General features: G+C 34.2%; 1 protein-coding gene across 1 annotated transcript; it reads right to left on the reverse strand.

The window, feature by feature from the left end:
• Positions 1 to 84: 84 nt before the first annotated feature.
• On the reverse strand, positions 85 to 15,547 carry LOC134695505 (E3 ubiquitin-protein ligase TRIM71-like). The gene is made up of 2 exons (XM_063556779.1): positions 15,522 to 15,547; positions 85 to 2,965 (listed from the first exon to the last, which is right to left on the reverse strand). The coding sequence occupies exon 2, from the start codon at positions 2,957 to 2,959 to the stop codon at positions 1,289 to 1,291; it is 1,671 nt and encodes a 556-aa protein (XP_063412849.1). The 5' UTR covers positions 2,960 to 2,965; positions 15,522 to 15,547; the 3' UTR covers positions 85 to 1,288.
• Positions 15,548 to 16,325: the final 778 nt, after the last annotated feature.

The raw sequence follows: 16,325 nt of genomic DNA on the forward strand, positions 1-16,325 counted from the left end.
ACTTCCGGTAGAGTTTTACAGTTGTTGTACTAATTATTTCTTAACGAAACGCAGCTGTCACTTAACATATAAACCAGTTCAGAAGAATATTTCATTTTTATTTAAGACAAACACTTTACGAACAAAAATATTTGCTCATTAAGAAACAACAACGTGCCAATAATGATTAGAGGGGCATATAACACATTAATCTCTAATAGCTATATGCAGACGATAGTAAAGTATTAAAATTGCAATAAAATCAGTGTTTCAATTACGATTTTTCCACACCGGTAACATCCCTCCGCATTATTGATTTTTTTTTTCATAACAAGCATTTCCGATATTTTCTTAAATCAAAGTCTCAAGTAATTGCCATGTGTGTTTTAAAAATATGAACAAATATACAATGTACATGTATACAAAACCTAGTAATAAGCCAATCAACTGCTTTCGGTGAAGTGTTTGCCAAAATGAAGATTAGGATTTAACGTTTAGAAAGTCTCGCTTTGGATTAAACGTTAATAAATATAATATATAAAAAAATCTGGTTTTGGATTAAACATTTAGAAATTACAATGTAAAATAATTCAAACGAGAAAACTAACGTCATAATCTATGTACAAAAAATGAACGAAAAATCGAGCGAAAACAAAAATGTAACACATAAACAATTGATATGTTTGTGTCAAATGGGAATATTTGAAACAGTTTTTGTCAAATACAAACAGGACAGTCAGGGTAAATGAAAGGAGTAGGGGCATTATGGCCCTAGTTTTGCATGAAAACTTTTAAATTTGCAGTAATTTTGGGCCAAATAAGGGCCTTATTGCCCCATCTCCTTTATGATTTTAAATAACACATAAATATGTAACCTAGTAAATTCGTGACACACAAACAAAGAGTTCAAACTACAATACAACGTTAACTTCAATACTATTATGAAACAAGAGAAGTAACTCTAAAATAACAATATAACTATATATCTGTCAAATCGATGAAATCGTTCTTACAGTTTCATCGATGAAATTGTTCTTACAGAATCATCCGCAAAATAGTTTGTACAGAATTACCGATTCATCTTTCTAACAGAATCATTGGCAAAATATTTCTTCCAGAATTAACAATGAAATCCTTCTTTCAGAATCAATGATATCGCTCTTACAGATCATTGATGAAATTGTTCTTTCAGAATCATGGATATTGTCCTTAAAGAATCATCGATTAAATCGTTCTTTCATAATCGTAAATAGTAAGACTATGATATGGGACTAGATAACGTGTCCTAAATTTACTTGGAAGTTTGTCTTTAATGCACAATTTCATAAAGTGACACTGTACTAGCCGAATTCGTACAAACTAGTAATAATTTCCTTTTCTTGTCAAAGAAAACTGCCGTCGGTGAATTTAACCCATCTGATTGTCGTAAAAGTACCTGTCTATGCTGACCGTCAGGGGAAACGCAGAGAAGAGTATTAGAAATGAATCCGGTTACAAAAACGTGGCCTTCTCCGTCAACGCTGAGGTCCTGTGGGAAATTGAGTTCGTCATGGTTGAATTTGTACACTTGTTCATGGTCAATTGTTGTGCAATGTACAGTGTGTGTCGTGTAGTGTGTGTAGTAGAGTTTATCAATGTCACCCGCCATGAACGTTTCCCTGGTTACATCAACCGGGAGTGTCTTCACTTTGTGCCCTTTCATGTCTAAAACTTGTATCCCGTCGCCAGCCACGGCTACACAAATATTTGCTCCTGTAAATGATATTCCAGAACATTGTCCGGAAATGTTGAATTTATTTACAATTTTCCCCTTGTTGATATCAACGATTTCAACCAAACTGCTGTCAGGTAGGGAGACGGCAACGTGACTTTTCTCCACTTCCGTTACGTCCCATGGCGAACAAGACAGTGGGATATCGCGCTGGAATACTCCAGATTCTGTATAGACTATCAAACGGTTATTATATTTGTCCGTTAAGACTATTCGTCCATCCCCAATTATAACCCCACTGTTTATATAAAGGCCATTATCCCCCTTCTTCACAGCAATCTTTTTCTTCTGCTTGAGTTGCACTGGTTTAAAAATCCAAGGTACATCTACAAGTGGTGCCTTTGGTTGTCCCAATATCATAGAGATTCGACAAGGAGACTCAGTGACATGAATATTGCCCAAGTTTGGCAAAGCCATTAATAAGTTGTTTGCTGTGTCATCAAATGTAACAGACATGTCATACTTATGAAGGCTCTCATAAATGTTTTCTACGAAATTCTCTTGTTCCAAAATCATTGCATTTATTTCTCCCGTAGCTAAGAACAATTGTACGCCTGTTTTCTTTTCTTTTACCTGCTCAAAATTTGACTTGATTTCCCCAACTTTCCCTTGCTTTTGTTTTATTCTGTCAGCTTGGATCTTAACATCACCTATGCACTTGTTGTATTTCGATTTTAACTCGCCTCGGAGTTTTTCTTCAATCTTATCCAGATATTCGTTAATCCCTCGTCTTTTTTCCGTGATAACATGTTCGAGTCTCTCCTTCTGTTGTTCTAAATCAGACAATACTCTTTCCCTACTGCGTTTGAAATTATCTACATTGATGCTGAAATTGTCAAGTCGTTCGTCCAGATCAGAAAGAGCAGTTTTAGATTGAAAACCTTTTAGCGCGTCTTCAAATGCCACTACGCCTGCGCATGCTCCATGAGAGACAGTGACGCAGATTATACAACATGGCTGCTCGTGAGTGATGCAGTAGGCATCGTATTTCTTGTTGTGTGTGGTGCAACGTGATGGCACTTTGAAAGGATGCGACTCCATAAATTCATACTCCTGAACAGTGCAGAGGTGGTGCCCTCTAGTGGCCTTAGATGACTGGTGATGTTTACGACAGTCCTTGCATAGCATTTCCTCACAATTTGTACACCAAAAGTCAGCATTTTTCAATGATCCGTGGAAATGACAAGGTTCACATGACTTGGAGGACATTTCTACCTGAAATAAACAAATTAAATGTTTGAAGGTACTATATATGTATACAGCATCTCTAAAATCCAGTCATAAGTAAAAAAAAAGATAATGTTTATCCTTAAAACATAAATCAAAATAATACAAACTGATCAGCGCAACCTTGAATCAAAAAAGACAAAACTACTAAGTTTAGCGTTAAACAAAGTACAAAGATTGGATAAACTGGAACCATAATTGTGTGTTATCTTGAGAGTTAATACATTGTGAATCCACTGCAGTATATCATTGTTCTCGAAAGGTATATTACTCCTATGTCATTTGGTCTTTGGTAGAGATTTGTACACTTGCACATCTTTTTATTTTTATATTGATCTGTTACTGTTAGTTCATCTGTTCATTTCACTTTACTTTGATGTACTTTTGTATTTTGCATTACATTTGTTTACTTATTTGATTTATTAAAAGCAGTAATCATTTTATTTGATTTGATTCATCAGTACGGGTAGTCTCATATCGTCTAATAAATGACTTATGTAATTTAGTGGTTGTCTTTGGATTAGTTGTATCAATAGCAATCTTAAAACATCTCCTAAGATGTAAGAGATATGTCTAGGTCTTTTCAAAATGACTTAATCATGAATACGGTATTATATGTCTCAATAGCAATAGTATCACATCTTCCTTCATTGTAAGAGATTGTCGTACGGTATGAGATATTCCAATAGCAATAGTATCACATCTCCTTATTGTGTAAGAGATTGTCATACGGTATGAGATATCTCAATATCAATCATATCACATCGCTTTATTGTGTTATTGTCCTACGGTATGAGATATCTCATAAGCAATCGTATCACATCTCCTTATTGTGTAAGATATTGTCATACGGGCCGAACGGTATGAGATATCTTAATAGCAATTGTATCACATCTCCTTATTGTGTTAGATATTGTCATACGGTATGAGATATTTCAATATCAATCATATCACATCGCTTTATTGTGTTAGATATTGTCCTACGGTATGAGATATCTCAATAGCAATAATATCACATCTCCTTATTGTGTTAGACATTGTCATACGGTATGAGATATCTCAATAGCAATCATATCACATCTCCTTAGTGTGTAATAGATTATCATACGGTATGAGTTGTCTCAATAGCAATAGTATCATATCTTTTAATTGTGTTAGACATTGTCATACGGTATGAGATATCTCAAAAGCAATAGTATCACATCTCCTTATTGTGTTAGATATTGTCATACGGTATGAGATATTTCAATATCAATCATATCACATCGCTTTATTGTGTTAGATATTGTCCTACGGTATGAGACATCTCAATAGCAATAATATCACATCTCCTTATTGTGTTAGACATTGTCATACGGTATGAGATATCTCAATAGCAATCATATCACATCTCCTTAGTGTGTAATAGATTATCATACGGTATGAGTTGTCTCAATAGCAATAGTATCATATCTTTTAATTGTGTTAGACATTGTCATACGGTATGAGATATCTCAAAAGCAATAGTATCACATCTCCTTAGTGTGAAAGAGATTGTCATACGGTAGGAGATATCTCAATAGCAATAGTATCATATCTCCTTATTGTGTAATATATTATCATACGGTATGAGATATCTCAATAGCAATAGTATCATATCTCCTTATTGTGTAATAGATTATCATACGGTTAGAGATATCTCAATAGCAATAGTATCATATCTTTTTATTGTGTAAGAGATTGTCGTGCGGTATGAGATGTTACAATAGTAATAGTATCACATCTCCTTATTGTGTAAGAGATTGTGATACGGTATGAGATATCCAGGCCCGTAGCCAGGAATTTCCAAGGAGGGGTTCGTTTGACTCACAAACTCGACTTTAACAGTCACAATTCGAACAGAACATTGACTTTAACAGTGCTTATTTGTTTTCAAGGGGGGGCGGGGGTTCGAACCCTTCTGGCTACGGGTATGATATCACAAAAGTAATAGTATCACATCTTCTTATTATGTAAGAGATTGTCCTACGATATGAGATATCCCAATAGCAATATTATCACATCTCCTGATTGTGTAAGAGATTATCATACGGTATGAGATTTCTCAATAGCAATTGTATCATTCTTGTTTTGTAAGAGATTGTGATACAGTATGAGATATCTCAATAGTAATAGTATCACATCTCCTTAGTGTGTAATAGATTATCATACGGTATGTGATATCTCAATAGCAATAGTATCACATATCCTTATTGTGCAAAAGATTGTGATACGGTATGAGATATCTCAATAGCAATCGAACCACATCGTATTTGTAAGAGATTGTCACACGACATGAGATATCTCAATAGCAATCATACCACATCGTATGTGTAAGAGATTATCACACGACATGAGATATCTCAATAGCAATCATACCACATCGTATTTGTAAGAGATTATCACACGACATGAGATATCTCAATAGCAATCATACCACATCGTATGTGTAAGAGATTATCACACGACATGAGATATCTCAATAGCAATCATACCACATCGTATTTGTAAGATATTGGCATACGGTATGAGATATCTCAATAGTAATCATACCACATCGTATTTGTAAGATATTGGCATACGGTATGAGATATCTCAATAGCAATCATACCACATCGTATTTGTTAGAGATTGTCACACGACATGAGATATCTCAATAGCAATCATACCACATCGTATTTGTTAGAGATTGTCACACGACATGAGATATCTCAATAGCAATCATACCACATCGTATTTGTTAGAGATTATTACACGACATGAGATATCTCAATAGCAATCATACCACATCGTATTTGTAAGATATTGTCACAACACATGAGATATCTCAATAGCAATCATACCACATCGTATTTGTAAGAGATTGTCACACGACATGAGATATCTCAATAGCAATCATACCACATCGTATTTGTTAGAGATTATCACACGCCATGAAATATCTCAATAGCAATCATACCACATCGTATTTGTAAGAGAATTATCACACGACATGAGATATCTCAATAGCAATCGAACCACATCGTATTTGTAAGAGATTATCACACGACATGAGATATCTCAATAGCAATCGAACCACATCGTTTTTGTAAGAGATTATCACACGACATGAGATATCTCAATAGCAATCATACCACATCGTATTTGTAAGAGATTATCACACGACATCAGATATCTTATTAGCAATCATACCACATCATATTTGTAAGAGATTGTCATACGACATAAGATATCTCAATAGCAATCATACCACATCTTATTTGTAAGAGATTATCACACGACATGAGATATCTCAATAGCAATCATACCACATCGTATTTGTAAGAGATTGTCACACGACATGAGATATCTCAATAGCAATCATACCACATCGTATTTGTAAGAGATTATCATACGATATGAGATATCTCAAAAGCAATCGTTTCACATCTTGTTTTGTTAGAGATTGTCATACGGTATGAGATGTCTCAATAGCAATCATATCACTCTTGTTTTTTATAAGAGATTGTGATACAGTATGAGATATCTCAATAGCAATAATATCACATCTCCTTATTGTATAAGAGATTGTCCTACGATATAAGATATCCCAATAGCAATAATATCATATTTTTTTTATTGTGTAAGAGATTGTCATACGATATGGGATACTCAATAGTAAAAGTATCACATCTCCTTATTGTGTAAGAGATTATCGTACGATATGAGATATCCCAATAGCAATAGTACCACATCTCCTTATTGTGCAAGAGATTGTCATAAAGTATGAGATATCTCAAAAACAATCGTACCACATCTTCTTATTGTGTAAGACATTGTCTTACGGTATGAGATATCTCAATGGCAATCATAACACATCGTATTTGTTAGAGATTGTCACACGACATGAGATATCTCAATGGCAATCATACCACATCGTATTTGTTAGAGATTGTCACACGACATGAGATATCTCAATAGCAATCGAACCACATCGTATTTGTAAGAGATTGTCACACGACATGAGATATCTCAATAGCAATCATACCACATCGTATTTGTAAGATATTGGCATACGGTATGAGATATCTCAATAGTAATCATACCACATCGTATTTGTAAGATATTGGCATACGGTATGAGATATCTCAATAGCAATCATACCACATCGTATTTGTTAGAGATTGTCACACGACATGAGATATCTCAATAGCAATCATACCACATCTTATTTGTAAGAGATTATCACACGACATGAGATATCTCAATAGCAATCATACCACATCGTATTTGTAAGATATTGGCATACGATATGAGATATCTCAATAGTAATCATACCACATCGTATTTGTAAGATATTGGCATACGGTATGAGATATCTCAATAGTAATCATACCACATCGTATTTGTAAGATATTGGCATACGGTATGAGATATCTCAATAGCAATCATACCACATCGTATTTGTTAGAGATTGTCACACGACATGAGATATCTCAATAGCAATCGAACCACATCGTATTTGTTAGAGATTGTCACACGACATGAGATATCTCAATAGCAATCATACCACATCGTATTTGTTAGAGATTGTCACACGACATGAGATATATCAATAGCAATCATACCACATCGTATTTGTAAGAGATTGTCACACGGTATGAGATGTCTCAATAGCAATCATATCACTCTTGTTTTTTATAAGAGATTGTGATACAGTATGAGATATCTCAATAGCAATAATATCACATCTCCTTATTGTATAAGAGATTGTCCTACGATATAAGATATCCCAATAGCAATAATATCATATTTTTTTTATTGTGTAAGAGATTGTCATACGATATGGGATACTCAATAGTAAAAGTATCACATCTCCTTATTGTGTAAGAGATTATCGTACGATATGAGATATCCCATTAGCAATAGTACCACATCTCCTTATTGTGCAAGAGATTGTCATACAGTATGAGATATCTCAAAAACAATCGTACCACATCTTCTTATTGTGTAAGACATTGTCTTACGGTATGAGATATCTCAATGGCAATCATAACACATCGTATTTGTTAGAGATTGTCACACGACATGAGATATCTCAATGGCAATCATACCACATCGTATTTGTTAGAGATTGTCACACGACATGAGATATCTCAATAGCAATCGAACCACATCGTATTTGTAAGAGATTGTCACACGACATGAAATATCTCAATAGCAATCATACCACATCGTATTTGTTAGAGATTGTCACACGACATGAGATATCTCAATAGCAATCATACCACATCGTATTTGTTAGAGATTGTCACACGACATGAGATATCTCAATAGCAATCGAACCACATCGTATTTGTAAGAGATTGTCACACGACATGAAATATCTCAATAGCAATCATACCACATCGTATGTGTAAGAGATTATCACACGACATGAGATATCTCAATAGCAATCATACCACATCGTATTTGTTAGAGATTGTCACACGACATGAGATATCTCAATAGCAATCATACCACATCGTATTTGTAAGATATTGGCATACGGTATGAGATATCTCAATAGTAATCATACCACATCGTATTTGTAAGATATTGGCATACGGTATGAGATATCTCAATAGCAATCATACCACATCGTATTTGTTAGAGATTGTCACACGACATGAGATATCTCAATAGCAATCATACCACATCGTATTTGTAAGATATTGTCACAACACATGAGATATCTCAATAGCAATCATACCACATCTTATTTGTAAGAGATTATCACACGACATGAGATATCTCAATAGCAATCATACCACATCTTATTTGTAAGAGATTGTCACACGACATGAGATATCTCAATAGCAATCATACCACATCGTATGTGTAAGAGATTATCACACGACATGAGATATCTCAATAGCAATCATACCACATCGTATTTGTGAGAGATTATCACACGCCATGAGATATCTCAATAGCAATCATACCACATCGTATTTGTAAGAGATTATCACACGACATGAGATATCTCAATAGCAATCATACCACATCGTATTTGTAAGATATTGGCATACGGTATGAGATATCTCAATAGTAATCATACCACATCGTATTTGTAAGATATTGGCATACGGTATGAGATATCTCAATAGCAATCATACCACATCGTATTTGTAAGATATTGGCATACGGTATGAGATATCTCAATAGCAATCATAACACATCGTATTTGTTAGAGATTGTCACACGACATGAGATATCTCAATAGCAATCATACCACACCGTATTTGTAAGAGATTATCACACGACATGAGATATCTCAATAGCAATCATACCACACCGTATTTGTAAGAGATTATCACACGACATGAGATATCTCAATAGCAATCATACCACATCGTATTTGTAAGAGATTATCACACGACATGAGATATCTCAATAGCAATCATACCACATCGTATTTGTAAGAGATTATCACACGACATGAGATATCTCAATAGCAATCATACCACATCTTATTTGTTAGAGATTATCACACGACATGAGATATCTCAATAGCAATCATACCACACCGTATTTGTAAGAGATTATCACACGACATGAGATATCTCAATAGCAATCATACCACATCGTATTTGTAAGAGATTGTCACACGACATGAGATATCTCAATAGCAATCATACCACATCGTATTTGTAAGAGATTATCACACGGCATGAGATATCTCAATAGCAATCATATCACAAGGTTGTCTTACGGTATGAAATCTTATCACATTTTCCTTTTTTTTTTAACAGAAAACGGATTCGTTTATTGACTGTTGATTGCCTGACGCCTTTCGCACATATATCATGAATATTTAGGAGGAGTTTATGATATATACCGAACGTTTCATATATAGTTACAACTATTTTGATAAAATAAAAATATGTGTTTGTCTTTGTAAAACTTTACTTTAGACTATAACTGATATATTAAGCGAGATTTTACAGTTGGTCTTGTATGAAAGAGGTTCACGTGTTCAACTTATTGAATAATTCATTATTTCTGTTATTCCTAAATGAATTTCTACACAACACATCCATTTAGAACCTCCTTTGTGTTTTATGTTTAGCTGTAACGTTGAATATCTGAAAGCATCGCATTGAGCATATCAGCATATATGTATATACATACATTTTAAAGTTTCCACTAATGTCTTTTACAAAACAAAAAGTATATGAATTTAAAAAGTAACAATGATAACATACTGATATAGAACTATACCTGTATTGACCTGTTCGGCTTTTTACGTCTAACATTTAAATGTCGTGTATATATTGTCAAGGTTTAGGAAATCGACCTTGGGGTTATTTCAGTTCGTGTTTACGTTTAATTTATCGAAGAAAATAATTCGATTAGGAAACCAATATCTAAATGAATTTTTAAAGGGGGAGGGCAGCATGATCTGTGACGAGTATGAAAAATATATAACTTATACAAAAAGTCATTTAATTTTGATCTGAAGATTAGAAAATGAAGGTTATAAGTTAATGAGACAGTTTCCCCGCGACAAATGTAACTAATCATGTTAAACAGGTGTATGTAGCAGAACCTTATTTTCTACATTTGAAAATACCTGTACCGAGTCAGGAATATGACAGTTCTTGTCCATTCGTTTTTTGTGTGTTTTGTCATTTGATTTGATTTTCGCCATTTGATAATGGACTTTCCGATTAGTTTTTCCTATGAGTTCGGTATTTTTGTGATTTTACTTTTTACTATCCTTCAAAATTGTAGGTGTGAGACAGTGCAATATTAATGCCATCATATGGCTTTATACATTGAAATTTTATGTAGCGTTTGCATTCAAAGAAACAAATCTCCTTTAATAGTAAAAGATCAACTGATTTTTGAATTCTTCCGACATGAATATTGCTAGTATAGACCGTTGATACAAATTTCGTAAATATCTGCCAGAATAGTACACTTTAGACCGCTTTAATGAATTTTCTATAGAACTTAAATTTCTAAAGAGGGACACGACTCCTGTAACAAATAATCGGTCAGCGCTGATTTATAACTAGTACTAGGGATTGCAGATATAAACCACCGTTCAAATTTTATGACACTCTTATAAGAAAATGCAACCTTGAGACACTTACAATACAATTATCCATATACTTTATATTTCAAGGGCACTCATTCAAAAATAGTTGTTTGAACGGATTTTCGAACGTGTTCCATACATTGCTGATAAAAACCTAGTTATAGATGTCATAAAGATGTGCGCTTACAAAACCGGTGTCCTATAGCCATTCTTCCCCCATGCCAAAATTTCCGGGGGGAAATACTGGATCGATCCAATATTTCCGCCCGGAAAAATTGGCATGATCCCACTTTTCCCCCTCAGCGTTATAAGGGGAAAACTAGGATCAGGCCAATTTTTCCCCCGTGAGTAGCATGATAAGCTAAATTTTCCGCCTTGTAATATGACGTCGGCGACGTCGCGATAAGATTTTTTAAATGATAGCAACTTGTTTCTCAGTTTATAGTTACCAAAGCTTCATCGTGTGAAAATACATTTTATATGTATTTATTTGTGTTTTTCTAAGTTGTGATGTTATACTATTGTTTCAGAAAAAGGGAGAAGGTTTGGTACCATTAAAACGTTTAACCCCGCTGCAAATGTTTGCACCTGTCCTAATTCAGAAATCTTATGTACAGTAGTTGTCGTTTGTTTATGTAATGTATACGTGTTTCTCGTTTCTCGTTTTTTTTTTTATAAAACTTAGACAGTTGGTTTTCCCGTTTGAATGGTTTTACACTAGTAATTTTGGGGCCCTTTATGGCTTATTGCGGTGTGAGCCAAGGCTCCGTGTTGAAGGCCTATTATGGTTTACTTTTATAAATTGTTATTCGGATGGAGAGTTGTCTCATTGTCACTCATATCACATCTTCCTATATCTATAACATGTTATATATACACATGGAAAAAAGTATTGCAACACTTTGATTTTTTAAAACTTGAAAACCTTTTTTTTTTAATGAAATATAATAAAATATTTGTATAATATTATTGAAACATAGTTTATGATAGCATTGGCATTGAAACGAACAACAAATTATTGAAAAAAAAAAATTATATAACCACAGTTTAAATATCAAAATGAGGTGTTTTTTGTACAAAAAAATGCATTTACAACTTTTACTGTAGTCGAACTTTACAATGTCAGACATTTCAAAATTAATCTTTAGATGACAGTTCACATCATGGTTGATCGTTATACGCTTAAGAATTAGTACTTTGTGCGCAGCCTCCATTCAAACGGATAACCGCATCTAGACGTCTTCTGATCCCTGCCATAAATCAACTAATTTGTTGCTAAGGTAGCCGCAACCATTTCTGATAAAGGGCATTGTTTATTTCCTGATGTGTTTGAACTGGGGTGTCCTTTCGCGCACTTTCCGCTCAATAGTGTCCCATATATGCTCGATATGGTTCAAATCCGGGCTACGATCTGGCCAAGGAAGATGAACCGAATTCCATTGGAACAATGGATCTTCCTCCACGATGCTTATTTTCAACTTTGGCGAACTCTGCACTCCATTGGAAACGGAAAACTGTGTGTCTGTTCGTAAACAAAGGTCTTCGAAATGGTATTATCGCACAATAACCAGAAGCGATGAGTCGATTTCAATTTGGTGTTGCAATACTTTTTTCCATGTGTATATTTTTTCACACGAAGCACATTCTGATCACATCCATTCTCTTTCGTGGACACTTGGTATCATTGACCAAATAAATACAATTACTTTAACCACTTCTGGTCAGTCAGTAGTTTTTTCCTTGCATGCGGACATATAGACAGTGAGTTAAAAATGTAAAAAAGACTAGGGAGCACATAGAAAGACTGTTTAACAGAAAGACAGAATTGTTCACTCATAGACAGACTGATAAACCTGTAGACAGATTTGTGTTAATGTAAATGAACAACAAATTTGTATATTTATAAATAAATCTAATTCTAACACTGTTCGGTTTAATTTCCAGACTCTATATATACATAGTGAAATCTATGATGGGGGAAAGATTGGCATGGGGGGGAAATTACTATATGTATACGTATTGTCAACTTTCCGCAGGGGAAGAATCACAATGATCCAAAATTTCCCCGGGGGAAAGATTGGCTCATGCCAGTCTTTCCCCCGGGGGAAAAACTGGCATGGGGGAAGAATGACTATATAACACCGGCTTCTTTTCTTCTTAATTATTTCGGATCCAATTTTAGGAAGTAACAGTGATCGTTATACAGATTAAACGTGTAACTTATTTCTCTCAAATTATCAAGTCTATTTTGTCTGGCCAGCTCCTGATAAAGAATACACTCAGTATTAAGTAAAATTAATAACATACCTTCTTACTTCGGTGAGAATGCTAGTTTTCAAAAATGAATCAGTAAATCCTATCCCCGGGAATCTTGATTACAAGTTTTTAGCATGCAGTATGCAGCCTAACATCAGTACTGTACAGTCCTAAACAATCAATACCTCTTCACCTGTTTATAGCCACTTTAAATAAAGAAAAGCTGTCAGAATTGATATATATTGTTTTCCTGGTAATTTATATCAAAATCAATAAATACGTATCATATTTCTTTTATAAAAGGTTCCGAAGTGGGAGGCAGTGGTATAAAGGTTCAGAAGTGGGAGGCAAGGGTATAAATGGTTCGAAATAGCTCTGTTCATTTTGGTCATTTGACATATTTGTAGAGCTTAAACTTTGCAGACCATTATTGATGTCTACTGTTTATCTCTTTCTATACTAATTTTCAAGATACCAACCAAAAACTTCAAAATTTCCATTAAATTACCAATTCAGGGGCAGCAACCCAACAACAGGATGAATGTTACGTCTGAAACTTTCAGGGCAGATAGATTTGACTAGATGAATAATTTTACAACTGTCAGGTTTTCTCTAAATGCTTTGGTTTTTGAGATAAAATCCAAACTATATATTTTACCCCCATGTGTTTTTTTTTAGCCATGGCGGCCATTTTGGTGAGCGGTCCGGGTAATCGAACACATTTTTTTTTGTAGTTTCAGAGGAGAAGATATTTGTAAAAGTAAAAACAGACGACGACGACGACGGACAACGGACGCCAAGTGATTAAAAAAACTCACCTGGCCCATTATTCTTTTTCTCATGTCAGTCTTGACTTACCCTTCGTCCCCTTCAATCGTTCACCCACGAAAACTTACTTATTTAATATAGTGTTCAATTTGTTCTTGTTATAAATACTGATGTTATATATATATATAATTTTATTTATAGTGCAACCTGATATAACAATTATTTTACATACATTAATACAACGTCAATCTTAATTATATGTGCCAACGGACGTTATGTCTTATGTTTTTTTTCAGTGTCGTTAGGTTCCTGTCTCATTGAACTAAATCGCATATAAACATTCACTTCACGTCCCCTTCAATCGTTCACCCACGAAAACTTACTTATTTAATATAGTGTTCAATTTGTTCTCGTTATAAATACTGATGTTATATGTGCCAACGGACGTTATGTCTTATGTTTTTTTTCAGTGTCGTTAGGTTCCTGTCTCATTGAACTAAATCGCATATAAACATTCACTTATAGTCATACCATCAATCAGTTAAATCAACCTATACCAGCATGTGCCTGTACGAATTTATATAAAAGATATGTTGCGGAGTAAAGTGTGACGACCAATTACAACGAACTAGTATACACATTTTCTAGGGGCCAGTTGAAGCCCGCCTTCGGTGCGGGATTTTCTCGCTGTGTTGAGTGCCAATTGGTGGCCTTCGGCTGTTTTCAGCTCTTTGGCACATTCCCCATATACATTCTCAAATTTATCAACAATTTCTCTTCCATACCCTCGATCATATTTTTTTGTACTGGAAACATTTTGAATATTTTATCAGCCAGACATGTATATAGCAACTATAGATCGACGTAGAACACGTTTTATATTTGTTTAATCAATTGTTGAAGGTTAAATGAATGAATTAAACGTTATCGCACTCTATGAATACCTACCATAGCTTGAAAGAATTATTGCATAAAAAATTAAACTTATAAACCAAGTCACGAAGTATAGGGAAAGTATCCCTGTTTATATATAGGTAATTAAAAATAGCTGAATTCCAAAAGATATAACTTTTATTTTTTTTAAGAGGAATAGATGCAAATAAATTTTCCAAACGTCCATTGGCAAATATTTTTTAGAATATTCATGAAAAGAGGTAAAAAAATATATGTTCAGTAAAGAAAGTGTGTTTTTTGTGGGGGGGGGGGGGGGGGGGGGATGCGGGGGTAGTTAGTATAAAGACACCATCATCATCATTTTGTAAGATAACTTATGATAAAATACAAATTAAGTTCTTTTGATTTACAGTATCGTATTCATAAATAAATCTTACATATAAAAGCATGAAATGATCATAAATGAAATTTTAGGTATTACATGAACGACTTTTCATCACATCGAGTCTATAACCAGTATAAAATAAAAATTGAAATACTTACTAAAATAAGGAATTCTTTGAGGTACTTCCGAAATACATCAATTGCTTGACGTCACTTCTAATTACCGCTCAATAGTTTTTCGCCGTCTCCCGCCAATTAAACATTATTTTGTTTTATAGTATTTCGCCAAATCCAGTCACTGGTACACGTTCCAACCAGCGCTTGCAGACTACATACTAGTACCTCAATGAACTTGAGCAAGAACCGAAAGGTTAATTTGCTTCTTAAAACAGATCGACGACTTTAATCTAGAATGAGGATTTCAATTTTCCAACGGTGAACTTTCCACTTCTCAAGATTATGGAAACTGGCTTGTCATGTTTTGGATTTTTTGTCAGATTTTTGGAATCCTCTGGTTTTATCCATTTGAATGCCTTGAACAAATTTTCCTGGTGACCCCTATTTTTCTTTTTGTAAATCTTTTACATGTATAATGATAAGCCATCTGTTAAAGTCTTATCAAATTTTAATTATTTTTTGATAGTTTTTATACGACCGCAAAAATTGAAAATTCTTTAGTCGTATATTGGTATGACGTTGGCGTCGTCGTCGTCGTCCTAAGACATTTGGTTTTCGCACTATAACTTTAGTATAAGTGAATAGAAATCTATGAAATTTAAAAGCAAGGTTTATTACCATAAAAGGAAGGTTGGGATTAATTTTCGGAGTTTTGGTCCCAACAGTATAGGAATTAGGGGCCAACAAGGACCCAAATAAGCATTTTTCTTGGTTTTCGCACTATAACTTTAGTATAAGTAAATAGAAATCTATGAAATTGAAACATAAGGTTTATGACCACAAAAG

This window comes from Mytilus trossulus, chromosome 13, assembly GCF_036588685.1.
Source record: "Mytilus trossulus isolate FHL-02 chromosome 13, PNRI_Mtr1.1.1.hap1, whole genome shotgun sequence".
NCBI lineage: Eukaryota > Metazoa > Mollusca > Bivalvia > Mytilida > Mytilidae > Mytilus > Mytilus trossulus.